Source organism: Stenella coeruleoalba (genome assembly GCF_951394435.1).
Source record: "Stenella coeruleoalba genome assembly, chromosome: 13".
NCBI lineage: Eukaryota > Metazoa > Chordata > Mammalia > Artiodactyla > Delphinidae > Stenella > Stenella coeruleoalba.
Window position 1 is genome coordinate 9,832,608 of NC_137159.1, and position 15,425 is coordinate 9,848,032.

The 15,425-nt window shown below is 46.5% G+C and overlaps 2 protein-coding genes across 4 annotated transcripts in view; one reads left to right on the forward strand and one right to left on the reverse strand.

Annotated features, from left to right (window-relative positions):
- The window catches only part of NEURL3 (neuralized E3 ubiquitin protein ligase 3), an 83,417-nt gene that overhangs the window by 64,663 nt on the left and 3,329 nt on the right, over positions 1-15,425 (forward strand). Inside the window, exon 6 of one of the 3 annotated variants that reach the window (XR_013830980.1) lies at positions 14,147-14,210. The exons of the other annotated variants lie outside the window; for them this stretch is intronic. The gene's annotated coding sequence lies outside the window, so the exon portion shown is untranslated. Of the gene's footprint in view, positions 1-14,146; positions 14,211-15,425 lie in introns of those variants that run through there. 3 annotated transcript variants of the gene reach the window in all.
- NCAPH (non-SMC condensin I complex subunit H) overlaps positions 14,268-15,425 on the reverse strand; it is a 39,147-nt gene continuing 37,989 nt past the window's right edge. The window contains exon 18 of the mRNA XM_079940421.1: positions 14,268-14,397. Coding sequence (XP_079796547.1) covers positions 14,338-14,397 — 60 coding nt within the window. The 3' untranslated portion in view covers positions 14,268-14,337. The remainder of the gene's footprint in view (positions 14,398-15,425) is intronic.

The window sequence follows — 15,425 nt, forward strand, 5'->3', positions numbered from 1 at the left end:
TATTAAGTAGTGTATTGTTTAGCCTCCATGTGTTTGTATTTTTTACAGATCTTTTCCTGTAATTGATATCTAGTCTCATAGCGTTGTGGTCGGAAAAGATACTTGATACAATTTCAATTTTCTTAAATTTACCAAGGCTTGATTTGTGACCCAAGATATGATCTATCCTGGAGAATGTTCCATGAGCACTTGAGAAAAATGTGTATTCTGTTGTTTTTGGATGGAATGTCCTATAAATATCAATTAAGTCCATCTTGTTTAATGTATCATTTAAAGCTTGTGTTTCCTTTTTTATTTTCATTTGGGATGATCTGTCCATTGGTGAAAGTGGGGTGTTAAAGTCCCCTACTATGAATGTGTTACTGTCGATTTCCCCTTTTATGGCTGTTAGTATTTGCCTTATGTATTGAGGTGCTCCTATGTTGGGTGCATAAATATTTACAATTGTTATATCTTCTTCTTGGATTGATCCCTTGATCATTATGTAGTGTCCTTCTTTGTCTTTTCTAATAGTTTTTATTTTAAAGTCTATTTTGTCTGATATGAGAATTGCTACTCCACCTTTCTTTTGGTTTCCATTTGCATGGAATATCTTTTTCCATCCCCTTACTTTCAGTCTGTATGTGTCTCTAGGTCTGAAGTGGGTCTCTTGTAGACAGCGTATATATAGGTCTTGTTTTTGTATCCATTCAGCCAATCTTTGTCTTTTGGTGGGAGCATTTAGTCCATTTATATTTAAGGTAATTATCGATATGTATGTTCCTATTCCCATTTTCTTAATTGTTTGGGGTTCGTTATTGTGGGTCTTTTCCTTCTCTTGTGTTTCTTGCCTAGAGAAGTTCCTTTAGCATTTGTTGTAAAGCTGGTTTGGTGGTGCTGAACTCTCTCAGCTTTTGCTTGTCTATAAAGGTTTTAATTTCTCCATCAAATCTGAATGAGATCCTTGCTGGGTAGAGTAATCTTGGTTGCAGGTTTTTCCCCTTCATCACTTAAAATATGTCCTGCCAGTCCCTTCTGGCTTGCAGAGTTTCTGCTGAAAGATCAGCTGTTAACCTTATGGGGATTCCCTTGTTTGTTATTTGTTGTTTTTCCCTTGCTGCTTTTAATATGTTTTCTTTGTATTTAATTTTGACAGTTTGATTAATATGTGTCTTGGCGTATTTCTCCTTGGATTTATCCTGTATGGGACTCTCTGTGCTTCCTGGACTTGATTAACTATTTCCTTTCCCATATTAGGGAAGTTTTCAACTATAATCTCTTCAAATATTTTCTCAGTCCCTTTCCTTTTCTCTTCTTCTTCTGGAATCCCTATAATTCGAATGTTGGTGCATTTAATGTTGTCCCAGAGGTCTCTGAGACTATCCTCAATTCTTTTCATTCTTTTTTCTTTATTCTGCTCTGCAGTAGTTATTTCCACTATTTTATCTTCCAGGTCACTTATACGTTCTTCTGCCTCAGTTATTCTGCTATTGATTCCATCTAGAGTATTTTTAATTTCATTTACTGTGCTGTTCATCATTGTTTGTTTCATCTTTAGTTCTTCTAGGTCCTTGTTAAATGTTTCTTGCATTTTGTCTATTCTATTTCCAAGATTTTGGATCATCTTTACTATCATTATTCTGAATTCTTTTTCAGGTAGACTGCCTATTTCCTCTTCAGTTGTTAGGTCTGGTGGGTTTTTATCTTGCTCCTTCATCTGCTGTGTGTTTTTCTGTCTTCTCATTTTGCCTGTCTTACTGTGTTTGGGGTCTCCTTTTTGCAGGCTGCAGGTTCGTAGTTCCCGTTGTTTTTGGTGTCTGTCCCCAGTGGCTAAGGTTGGTTCAGTGGGTTGTGTAGGCTTCCTGGTGGAGGGGACTAGTGCCTGTGTTCTGGTGGATGAGGCTGGATCTTGTCTTTCTGGTGGGCAGGTCCACGTCTGGTGGTGTGTTTTCGGGTGTCTGTGGACTTATTATGATTTTAGGCAGCCTCTCTGTTAATGGGTTGTGTTGTGTTCCTGTGTTGCTAGTTGTTTGGCATAGGGTGTCCAGCACTGTAGCTTGCTGGTCATTGAGTGAAGCTGGGTGCTGGTGTTGAGATGGAGATCTCTGGGAGATTTTTCGCTGTTTGATATTATGTGGAGCTGGGAAGTCTCTTGTGGACCAGTGTCCTGAAGTTGGCTCTCCCACCTCAGAGGCACAGCACTGACTCCTGACTGCAGCACCAAGAGCCTTTCATCCACACGGCTCAGAATAAAAGGGAGAAAAAGTAGAAAGAAAGAATTAGTAGAAGTAGAAAGAAGGAAGGAAAAAAAGAAAGGAGGGAGGGAGGAAGGAAGGAAGGAAGGAAAAAAAGAAAGATAAAGTAAAATAAAATAAAGTAAGATAAAATATAATAAAGTTATTAAATAAAAAAATAATTATTAAGAAAAAAAACGGATAGAACCATAGGACAAATGGTGGAAGCAAAGCTATACAGAAAAAATCTCACACAGAAGCATACACATACTCACAAAAAGAGGAAAAGGGGAAAAAATCATAAATCTTGCTCTCAAAGTCCACCTCCTTAATTTGGGATGATTTGTTGTCTATTCATGTATTCCACAGATGCAGGGTACATCAGGTTGATTGTGGAGATTTAATCCGCCGCTCTGAGGCTGCTGGGAGAGATTTCCCTTTCTCTTCTTTGTTCTCACAGCTCCAGGGGGCTCAGCTTTGGATTTGGCCCCGCCTCTACGTGTAGGTCGCTGGAGGGCGTCTGTTCTTCGCTCAGACAGGACGGGGTTAAAGGAGCCGCTGATTCGGGGGCTCTGGCTCACTCAGGCCGGGGGCGGGGGGAGAGGGAGGGGCACGGAGTGCGGCGCGAGCCTGCTGCGGCAGAGACCGGCGTGACGTTGAACCGGCCTGAGGCGTGCCGTGCGTTCTCCCCGGGTAGTTGTCCCTGGATCCCGGGACCCTGGCAGTGGCGGGCTGCACAGGCTCCCCGGAAGGGGGGTGTGGAGAGTGACCTGTGCTCGCATACAGGCTTCTTGGTGGCGGCAGCAGCAGCCTTAGCGTCTCATGCCCGTCTCTGGGGTCCGCACTTTTAGCCGCGGCTCGCGCCCGTCTCTGGAGCTCCTTTAAGCAGAGCTTTTAATCCCCTCTCCTCGCGCACCAGGAAACAAAGAGGGAAGAAAAAGTCTCTTGCCTCTTCGGCAGGTCCAGACTTTTTCCCGGGCTCCCTCCCGGCTAGCCGTGGTGCACTAACCCCCTACAGGCTGTGTTCACGCCGCCAACCCCAGTCCTCTCCCTGCGCTCTGACTGAAGCCCGAGCCTCAGCTCCCAGCCCCGCCCGCCCCGGCGGGTGAGCAGACAAGTCTCTCGGGCTGGTGAGTGCCGGTCGGCACCGATCCTCTGTGCGGGAATCTCTCTGCTTTGCCCTCCGCACCCCTGTGGCTGCGCTCTCCTCCGCTGCTCCGAAGCTTTCCCCCTCCGCCTCCCGCAGTCTCCGCCCGCGAAGCGGCTTCCTAGTGTGTGGAAACCTTTCCTCCTTCACAGCTCCTTCCCACTGGTGCAGGTCCCGTACTTATTCTTTTGTCTCTGTTTTTCTTTTTTCTTTTGCCCTACCCAGGTACGTGGGGGAGTTTCTTGCCTTTTGGGAGGTCTGAGGTCTTCTGCCAGCGTTCAGTAGGTGTTCCGTAGGAGTTGTTCCACGTGTAGATATATTTCTGGTGTATCTGTGGGGAGGAAGGTGATCTCCGTGTCTTCAGGACAGGCTCTTTTAAAGAACTTTTCTGTTGGTCGCACTGACAAGACACTGGCCAGAACTGAATCACATGACCCACTTAGGTGCAGGGAGTCTGGGAATTGTAGTTTTCCAGCTGGGTACACTGCCAGGAAGAGGGGCTGGGTAATGGGTAAGTGACAGCAGTCATTGCCCCAGGATCCTGTCCTGTTCTCAAAGAATGAGGAAACTGGAAAGAGTTGTAGGCGTGTTGGATCGGGGCCTGGCGGTAACGGCGGGTGACAAGGGAAGGGGCTCTTCCACTTCCGACAGCACCTCCTTCCTGTCTCAAGAGCAGGGTTCCCTCTGACAGCAGCAATGCTTGAGGGGGCCCCAGCACCCCAGCGATGAGAAGGCCTGCGGGGAGGAGGATGGAGGGGGCAGGAGAGCAGCCCCCGGGACACTCTGCACCCGGAGTCAAGGGGCGTGACTGCTGAGAACAGATAACGTAGTCCCAGGCCCCTAGCCCCGGCAGTGGAAGGCGAGGTTAGATTAGAGCAGAGGCTGGGAGGGAATGTGGGTGGGGCCCAGCGGGACCATCGGGGGCCTGAGGCTCTCCCTGGAGTTGCGGTGCATGGCAGCAGTCCTTCGGAGGGACGCTGGGGAACCAAGGCAGACGGTGGAGGTGTTTGAGGTCCCCCGGGGGCGCCTTCACCAGGAGAGCCTCTGAGGTGGGGGAGGGGTGGGTGGCTCAAGGGGGCACAGGGCCCACAACGGCTCCTGTCTGGGTCTCGAGACAGGCTTCTCCGAAGCACAAGAGTGTAAGAGGGAGCGGAGGGGAGCCGGGGGAGAGAGGCCGGAAGGGAAACCCAGATGAACTGGGGCCGGGCACATGGCGCTTTTCGCTGGCGCAGTAGTGGAGATTAAAAGAAGAGATGTTCTAGGCTCGAAAAGATGAGGGAAGAGGGTGGGGCAGCTGGAAGACGGAAGGAGCCTGTGCCTGGGGATGGGGATGGCAAAGGGCTGCAGTGCCCCAGCCAGGTCCGCACCCCTCATTCAGTGCCTCTGCTCCTGCTGTCAGCCTGGAACACCCTTGGCCAGTCTCTGCCCTGCAAAGGCAGATGGGCATTTATCTTTATTTATATTGCATTGGCCAAAAAGTTCATTTGGGTTTTTCCATACCTTTTTGGCCAACCCAAGATGTATACTTATACCTATTCTCCGTGGTCAAGAGTAGGTAAACAAATACAAATAAATACTATTTCAAACAAAAGTAGGAAGTGATGGAATAAAGTTTATATTTTACCGCAGGACAAGAAAATTTAAGCATAACATATTCTCTGCCCGTATTGGGCCCTCCCTAACGTGCATCTGCATTGTGCATTAATCAGACCTCCTCAAAGGTGGGAATGCCTGCTCCACCGAAAAGATCAGTGTTTTATTATCCTTCTTCTCATGCCAGCAGTTTAACTCCTTACAAGCTGAATTTTTCCTTCCTAATCCTGAAAGGGGTCATGGTCACCTACTTCACCTTGTACAGGCAGATCTGGTCTTTATTGAACGTTATGTAAAATGTCAGTGTGCTATTTGGTGTACAGTCCCTTGTCTTGAAAATGTATACGATTGTGCCTTCGACTTCTAACAGGCGGAACCGTCTTCAAGAGTTTTCTGAAAGACTGTCTCCCAGGTTACAATCCCCAGGTTGGCTCCAGTAAGATACTCTATTTAGATCGACTGTTGATTAATTTTTTGGCAATAGAAGGAAGGAAGGGTTTTAGAAATCCTTAGAGATGAGACCCACCCTGTGTCAGATATGAAGTAACCATCTCTCAGCTCCAAACCCACCGCCTATTCTCTGCTGGGTGATGCTGCGTCTGGTGCTCTGCAAATCACGTTTCTGCCTTGCCAGCCACTCCCTGTCAGTTTATGCCTAGGAGAGGCATGTGAGGGAGACTGCAGGGCTGGCGGGAAAGGGACCTGCCCCCTGACCCACCTCCCCACCCTGTGAGGGTCCCCAGCCACCCTTCTTATCCACCCCCAGCAGCGGCTGTTCCTTCCTGAGGCTGCAGTTGGCAGCTTTTCTAACCCTCAGACCCAGCTTCACCGTGTCCTGTGGAAGACACTAGCATTAGCCGAGCAGCACCCCTTGGGGGTCAGAGTCTCCACTCTCTGGAGCCCCTCTTCGAAGTCTCTGAGTTTTTCTCTTTGTTCCCCTCCCTGGCTTTCCCAGCCCTTGGGGTGGGTGCTTCTGGGAGTTGCTACTTACCCGATACCTTAGAGTGAGAGTTCTCTTTTTACCCTTTCAATATCAACAACTCTTTATACCCAGTGAGCAGTTCTTGTTACAGGTAAGTTCCCTGTACATGTATCAGGTTTCTGTCTCCTGACTAGACACTTGCTGAAACAACACCCATCTCGATTTTAACATAGGAGGTGACTGAGATCCAGAGGCAGTACCATGAATTCAGTGCTCTTATTCATCTGTAAGAACCGAGAGATGGTTTCCCAACTGGGCTTCCTTTTTTTTTAAATTAATTTTTATTGGCATATAGTTGATTTACAATGTTGTGTTAGTTTCTGCCGTACAGCAAAGTGAATCAGTTATACATATATCCACTCTTTTTTAGATTCTGTTCCCATATAGGTCATTACAGAGTATTGAGTAGAGTTCCCTGTGCTCTACAGTAGGTCCTTATTAGTTATCTATTTTATATATAGTAGCGTGTATATGTCCATCCCAGTCTCCCAATGTATCCCTCTTCCTGCTGGGCCTCCATATTGACAAAGTGTAGCAAGGATGCCCACCGTGTAGCTCAGCATGTCCATCTCAGTGTCCTCCTTTCTTTCCACACTGGCCGCCTCTCCTACTGGCACACGGGGACTTTCCACCTTCATGTCTACAGGTGCCCACTCTCTCCCCATGACCTGTGTTCCTGCCCCAATTGCTCCTTCGGCAAGAGGGAGGGCAGCTCTGATCCCTCCACCTTGCCCTCCAGGGCAGGGTCCCCCTCTTCTCTGGTTCTGCAATATTTTTAATTCCTGAGGAACTGGCACCAGATTCCACTTGGGCAAACCCAGTTGTATACGAATTCCATTCATTCTCATCCAGGGAAAAGTATCTCTAGGAGAAAGATTTCTGTTAGGAAAAATAACTCTGGGCTTGGATTCAGAAGATCTTAACAATTTGCCCCAGAGCCTCCTGGCAAGCAAGGAAATTTGGAAGACTGTTCTGTTTCCTTCCTGGGGAAATAAAATAAGCTTGTGTAGCAGAGCTCCAGAAGGAAACTTTCCAGCCAACCATCCCCAAAAAACAAAGGAAGTTTATTTACATTGGAAATGTGACCCCAACTGCCCACTGCAGCTCCACTGCTGAGATGGGGCAGGGATATCATAAACAAGAAGAGACATTTAATCCAGAATGAACAGGGTTGAGATATCAACCCACTGAGAGAGAGGCCCCGCATGGCCTGTCAGAGTTCTGCTAGAGAGATACAAATGTGATATTGTCCCATTTAATCTGACAAAGAGTTTTTCCCTCCCTGATTTGAGGATTTATTCATGTGAAAATCTTACAAAGGGACAGAAATGCAATCCCAACCTTTTGTTTCATAAACCTTTTTTTTTTTTTTTTGGCTGCATTGGGTCTTCGTTGCTGCGTGCGGGCTTTCTCTAGTTGCAGCGAGCGGGGGCTACTCTTGGTTGCGGTGCGCAGGCTTCTCATTGCGGTGGCTTCTTTTGTTGTGGAGCACAGGCTCTAGGCACATGGGCTTCAGTAGTTGCGGCACTTGGGCCCTAGAGCGTGTGGGCTTCAGTAGTTGCGGCATGCAGGTTCAGTAGTTGCGGTGCACAGGCTCAGTAGTTGTGGCGCACGGGGTTAGTTGCTCTGCAGTATGTGGGATCTTCCCAGACCAGGGATCGAACCCACATCCCCTGCATTGGCAGGCGGATTCTTAACTACTGCGCCACCAGGGAAATCCCTCATAAATAATTTTTCCCTTTTTTTTTTTTTGCGGTACGCGGGCCGCTCACCATTGTGGCCTCCCCTGCCGCGGATCACAGGCCCCGGACACGCAGGCCCAGCGGCCACGGCCCACGGGCCCAACCGCCCCGCGGCACGCGGGACCCTCCCGGACCGAGGCACGAACCCGCGTCCCCCGCATCGGCAGGCGGACTCTCAACCGCTGCGCCACCAGGGAAGCCCCCTCATAAATCATTTTTAATGAAAAAAAAATGTGATGAAGTTAGGGCTGTCACAAGAATCCAAGGTGAACAGTGTGTTGATGGTGGAGTCCAGAGGAAGGTGAGTTGCTTCTTTAGTCAGATGTCAACAGTGCACCCAGCACATCTGAGGTGCTGATGAGTAAACGGAGACTTCCTCTCTGCTTTGAATCATCACTAGGAAACAGGACTCTGGCCTGGAAACTCCGATCCTGGAGTCCTAATCTTACAGAATAGCAAATGTGTAGCAGATTCTAGTAGGAAGCAATGAACTTCCTGTTTGCCTCAGCAGGGGATTAAGAAAGAATATTACAAAAAAAAAAAGGAGTATTATGTCTGTAAAATTAGTGCAGAAGGTCCTCTAATAGGTATCATTATGCTTGTACAACTTCAACTTTCCCCAGACCACCTCTCTACATACTAGGCCTGTGAATTAGGCAAAGAAGGGATGATTATGCCGATTTGACAGTTGAGGAAACTGAGGCACAGAGAGGTTAGGGGTCTGGTCCAGCTTCCCATTGCTGGGTCCTTTTAGAGCTATGATTACACACACACACACCCGTCTTGTGTTCTATGGTTGTTCACTGATTGTCACATTTTGTTTTTTCAGTTTTACAAAGGGATCACTTATTCATTCAACACATTTGTTTGTTTATTTTTGGCTGCATTGGGTCTTCGTTGCTGCGCGGGCTTTCTCTAGTTGCAGAGAGTGGGGGCTACTCTTCGTTGCAGTGTTGGGCCTCTCATTGCGGTGGCTTCTCTTGTTGAGGAGCATGGGCTCTGGGCACGCGGGCTTCAGTAGTTGTGGCTTGCGGGCTCTAAAGCGCAGGCTCAGTAGTTGTGGTGCATGGGCTTAGTTGCTCCATGGCATGTGGGATCCTCCCAGACCAGGGCTCGAACCCGTGTCTCCTGCATTGGCAGGCAGATTCTTTGCCACTGCGCCACCAGGGAAGCCCTCAACACACATTTATTGAGTACTACTCTGTACGTTTCTCTTTTTTCTTTTTTAATTGAAGAATAGTTGATTTACAATGTTGTGTTACTTTCAGGTGTACAGCAAAATGACTTGGAGATTATATATATATAATATATATTATATATAATATATATATAATATAATATATAATATATATTATATATAATATATACATACACACACATACTCTTTTTCAGATTCTTTTCCATTATAGGTTATTACAAGGTATTGAATATAGTTTCCAGTGCTATACAGTAGGTCCTTGTTTATTTTATATATAGTAGTGTGTATCTGTTAATTCCAGACTCCTAATATATCCCTCCCTACTTGCCCCTTTGATAACCATGTTTCTTTTCAATGTCTGTGAGTCTATTTCTGTTTTGTCAATAAGTTCATTTGTATCATTTTTTAATTTTTAAAAAATATATATTTATTTATTTGGCTGCACTGGGTCTTAGTTGCAGCATGTGGGATCTTTCTTTGTTGCAGCATGCAGCATCCTTCAGTTGTAGCATGTGGGATCTTTTTTAGTTTCGGCATGCAAACTCTTAGTTGCAGCATGCATGTGGGATCTAGTTCCCTGACCAGGGATCGAACCTGGGCCCCCTGCATTGGGAACACCTGAGCCCCCAACTACTGGACCACCAGGAAAATCCCTGTATCATTTTTTTAGATTCCTCATGTGATATATAGTTGTCTTTATCTGACTTAATTCACTTAGTATGATAATCTCTAGGTCCATCCATGTTGCTGCAATGGCATCATTTCATTCTTTTTATGGCTAAGTAATATTCTATTGTGTATATATATATACCACATCTTCCTTATTCATTCGTCTGTTGATGGACATTTAGGTTGCTTCCATGTCTTGGCTATTATAAACAGTGCTTCAATGAACACTGGGGTACATGTATCTTTTCCTATTATAGTTTTCTCTGGATATATGCACAGGAGTGAAATTGCTGGATCATATGGTAACGCTATTTTAGTTTTTTAGGGAACCTCCATACTGTTCTCCATAGTGACTGCACCGATTTACATTCCCACCAACAGTGTAGGAGGGTTCCCTTTTCTCCACACCCTCTCCAGCATTTGTTATTTGTAGACTTTTTAATGATGATGGCCATTCTGACCAACGTGAGGTGGTACCTCTTTGTAGTTTTAATTTGCATTTCTCTAATAATTAGCAATGGTGAGCATCTTTTCATGTGCCTGTTGGCCATCTGTATGTCTTCATTGGAGAAATGTCTAATTAGGTCTTCTGCCCATTTTTTGATCGGGTTGGGTGTTTTGTTGTTGTTATTGAGTTGTATGAACTGTTTGTATATTTTGGAAATTAAGCCCTCGTCGGTAGCATTGTTTGCAAATATTTTCGCCCAGTTTGTAGGCTGTCTTTTTGTTTTGTTTATGGTTTCCTTTGGCTGTGCAAAAGCTTGTAAGTTTGATTAGGTCCCATTTGTTTATTTTTGCTTTTATTTCTATTGCCTTGGGAGACTACCCTAAGAAAACATTGGTTCACTTTACATCAGAGAATGTTTTGCCTATGTCCCAAGAGTTTTATGGTGTCATGTCTTATATTTGTCTTTAATCCATTTTGAGTTTATTTTTTTGTGTGGTGTGAAGGTATGTTCTAATTTCATTTATTTACATTGGCTGTCTAGCTTTCCGAACACCACTTGCTGAAGAGACTGTCTTCTCTCCATTGTATATTCTTGCCTCCTTTGACAAAGATTGACTCTAGGTGTGTGGGTTTATTTCTGGGCTCTCTATTCTGTTCCATTGATCCATATGTCTATTTTTGTGCCAATACCATGCTGTTTTGCCTACTGTAACTTTGTAGTATTGCCTGAAGTCTGGGAGGGTTATTGCCTCCTGCCTTGTTCTTTTTCCTCAGGATTACTTTGGCAATTCTGGGTCTTTTATGGTTCCATATAAATTTTAGAGTTATTTGTTCTAGTTCTGTGAAAAATGTCATGGGTAATTTGATAGGGATTGCTTTAAATCTGTAGATTGTTTTGGGTAGCATGGCCATTTTAACAATATTAATCAGAAGAGATTTTTAATTAAACACAAAGCAAAAAAACCCAACTGCACCTGGAAAATGTACGCGTTGCAAATTTGTGGTTTACTGGCCCAAGGGAGCTGCCCGATTGCACAGCTATGGCTGTGGAAGACGGTGTGTTGTTGGCTAAAGGGGCCAGAACTCAGAGTTCAGGCTTAGGGAAAGCAGCTGGGAATTTGAAAGGGAGAAATCCTGGCAGTGTGAGACCCTCGGCAGAAAAAAGATAGAAACGCTTGAGCATCAGCTGCCTTCCCCAGCTGACAGTTCAACTAGGTGTCTATGGGGGGACACCTGGTGAAGAGAAGCTTACTCTTGGGAGAGAGCTATGTGGAGCAAGAGCTGTGAGTTTGATGCTCCTCCCCCTGGTGCATTCCCCAACTACTTGCATCTCACCTGGAAAAAAATCTGAAGCTGGATGGGCTGGAAGGACAGAGCCCAGAGGGGGTGGAGGAGCTCGAAGATGGGGGAATCTCTATCCTAACAAGGAAGTCACAGAGAGGATGATCCCATCTCTGCCCAGATCCTTGGTCAATCTCCAAATTTTGCAGGCAGAGGGAAGATCTATGGAATCAGGCCTTAAAAGCAACAGTGGGTAGCTATAAGAACAGATACCAATAACTTCATACCATAGGGGATACAAAGTTAGCAGTTTGAATCCAACTCTTACTTGAGTAAATATCTAAGCATCTTCAGAAGAACATGATAGAATCCAAAGTCACTACAACGTTTTATCTGATATCCGATTTTCAACCAAAAAGTACTAAACATGCAAAGAAACAGGATTATATAATCTATATTAAGGAAAAAGAGCATTCAATAGAAATTAATGCTAAATGGGCCTGGATGTTGGATTTCGCAAAGACTTCAAAGTAGCTTTTACAAATATGTTGAAAGAATTAAAAAGAAAGTATGTTCAGGGACTTCCCTGGTGGCGCAATGGTTAAGAATCCACCTGCTAATGCAGGGGCTGTAGGTTCGATCCCTGGTCCAGGAAGATCTCACATGCCGCGGAGCAAATGAGCCCGTGCGCCACAACTACTGAGCCTGCGCTCTAGGGCCCATGAGCCGCAACTACTGAGCCCGAGTGCCACAACTACTGAAGCCTGTGCGCCTAGAGCCCATGCTCTGCAACAAGAGAAGCCACCCAATGAGAAGCCCGCAAACCGCAGCAAAGAGTAGCCCCCACTCGCCACAACTAGAGAAAAGCCCACGTGCAGCAACAAAGACCTGAGGCAGCCAAAAATAAAAATTAATTAATTAAAAAAAAAGACCACATATTGTGTTATGATTTTATTTATATGAAATGTCCTGAAGAGGCAAATCTGTAGACAGAAAGTAGGTTAATGATTGCCTTCCCCTCACAACCCCTTATCTTGCTGCCTAGAATATAATGTGATGGCTAGATTCCAGCAGCCACATTGACACACAAGGATGAGGGTTACACATTAGGGATGGCAGAGAAGAAGCTGGAATGCTGGAGTGATCCTTGGTCTCTTTATGAGTTCATGGAACCACCACACTAGCTCTGGACTACCCACCTCCTAATGTACTTTACATGAAATAAACTATCTCACATACCCACTTATTTGGGTTTTTAATTATACGCAGCCAAATGAATTCTGACACAGCAACCATATAAATGAGGGAGAAGCTTGCGAGAAGCAGAGTGGAGGGGAGGGGAGTTCACTGAAGAAGCTGTTAACACTCTTGCCAGTTTTATCCGCAGCTCGGCCCCTGCCTAGACCCCGCTACAGAGAAGTATGCTGGACTGAGAGAAGGGGCGGGCTTGGCTAGTTCTAATCCTGGGAATAAGAGCAAAGCAAGAGGACCAGCACTCCCCCGGCCTGGGAAAAGATGCTGGAGGCTTCAGCCAGCAGGACAGGGTATGAATTTATTTATTTAGCTGCGTTGGGTCTTCATTGCTGTGCGCGGGCTTTCTCTAGTTGTGGTGAGCAGGGGCTACTCTTCATTGCAGTGCGCAGGCTTCTCATTGCGGTGGCTTCTCTTGTTGCAGAGCACAGGCTCTAGGTGCGTGGGCTTCAGCAGTTGTGGCACGTGGGCTCAGTAGTTGTGGCTCACGGGCTGTAGAGCGCAGGCTCAGTAGCTGTGGCGCATGGGCTTCGTTGCTCCGCGGCATGTGGGATCTTCCCAGACCAGGGCTCGAACCCGTGTCCTCTGCATTGGCAGGTGGTTTCTTAACCACTGTGCCACCGGGGAAGTTCAGGACAGGGTATGGATTCTCACTCGGCATCACTGCTTTTCCTACTAAAGCATGTCCACAAGTCTAATCCTCTCAATACAGCAGAGTGGCTAATATTTTGGCCACGATTTGGAAAGCACGTTCCTAAGGGGAAGGGATTGGTTTTTGTTTTGTGTCATTTTTGGCCTAGGAGCAAGTTCTTTATTATCAGGAGTAATTACCAATTATATCCTTCACTGCTTCTGACCTATCATCCAAGCTCTCTGTTTACCCAATGAATGGTGACAGGATACTTGGATCAACATCTACAAGTATTGAGCCTGTGACTTGAGCCCATATAGTGTAGTAGCTAAGAGTAAAGATCTAGAAGCAGATTTCCTGGTTCAAGGCCAAGCTCTTGACAGCTGTCTGCTCTTATGTGAATTACTTTACCTTTGTGCACCTGTTTCTCCTCTGTAAAATGGGAGCCGTAACAGTTACGTTCCTCACAGGGATGCTAAGAAGGCCGAAAAAGTCATCCACAGAAGGTACTTAGTAGCCACTTAATGTTTGCAATTTTTACTATTATCACCCTTTAGCAGAATTGATAGGCCCAATGGACCCAATCTTGAAATCCCCACTCTGCTACAAGACAAATCACCTCAGCCCTTAAGCACTTCCTGCCTTATACTGACACGTGGGTCTCTGGTCCAGCTAACAAGTCTGCCCCCGCTTGAGCATAAGGACATGGTCTGATACTCATGTAGTGGGCACTCAAATAGTTTACCAAGCAAATTATTCCAAATGATTTTATTTTTAAGCATTATATATACATTTATAAGCACACTTGTGATGTACTTTATACACATGGATTTGGTAGCTGTTAAAGGACAAGTGCCTACTGGGAAATTCCTTTCTACAAGAATAAAGTATGGAAACAGAGCAATTTAGGAGACAAACTATTATACATGGATACAAAGAATGGACACAGTTGCCTAATCAAGGATAGTAAGGACTCTCTCCTCCCTCCTAGGTGGTCACCACAGAAAACTTTAATCAAGGACAGAGCGTCAGGCAGCTGGTTCTAGACAGTGAAGGAGAGAAGGGAAGAGCAGCAGACACACAGCGCAGTCAGCTGCAGCCTTGCCACCAGCCCACGGCACTGAAGCACCAAGTGCAGGCATCCTGGCCACTGAGGAAGCACGGGCTTCTCTCCCCACGGACTCAATCCCCCTGCCGCACCAGAACATCGGAAAGGTCCTCAGTTCCTTCCAGCTTTAGATTCTGAAGGAAGATCAAACACACATGAACTTTGATATCCACAGGATACAAGAATCAGAAAACAAACTCGGGGGAAACGAGGTGGTGACTACAAAGAACGAGGTTTGTCCCATGACTATAAGTAAAACTGTCACAGCAAATATAATCTGCATGAAAAAGCTGGTTCCAAATCCTTGCCAACTGCAGGGGGAAAAAAGCAAGCCTGCTCTGATTTCCGCAACAATCTCCGTCAACGGTCTAAGAGCTAAGCTCTCGGCCCTGGAAGGAGCTGTGGGAAGTGATAGGGAGGCCACCAGGGGCCATGGCACACGTGTATCAGCCCTGCCATGCATGACCTTCTCCAGGCCCTTCCCTCACTGCTCGGGAACCTCAAACCTTGGCGATGGCCATGACGGCCACGCTCTCCCTCCCATCTCTGCACAGGCCTTTTCCCTGCTCCCACTGCCTCCCCGATCCTCCCATCCCCCGGATCCTTCACCAGCCCCAGGCAACCGTCCCCTCAGGACTAAAGAGCTGTCAGAAGCCCTTCCTCACACGGAAGCCCAACTGCACCAGGACCATCGCTGCCTTGCTTGGCACTGGAGGTAGGCATGGTGTGGTGGCACACCTTCCTCTCCTGCTTAAGATGGAAAGCACAAACCTCACCTCCCAGGTGACAGCTGAGGGGGAGCTCGTTACCAGAGAGGTAGATGAAGAGTCCAGATGGGCGTGAAAACCTGGGAGCAGGCAGGCCTAAAAGGGGTCACATTCTGGCACAAGGTGTTGTAAGATTTCTCTTCGTGGCTCTAAGCTCTGAGTTACCCCAGGTCCCTGCAGATTATCTGGTAACTGTTGGCCAGCGTTACCAGTCAGATCTTCTCAAATAGCCCAAAGCTCAGCCCAACAGGTCATGGTCTATGGGCCATCTCCTGATTCTTCAAATGCTGAGCCCCCTGGGCCCCTTAGAGAGATTTGGTCGCAGCAAAGCAAGAGAAGCTGGCTCTGCCGCTGGGGGAGGCGGGGTGGTGCCAGAGCCAGAGCACATGGACCTC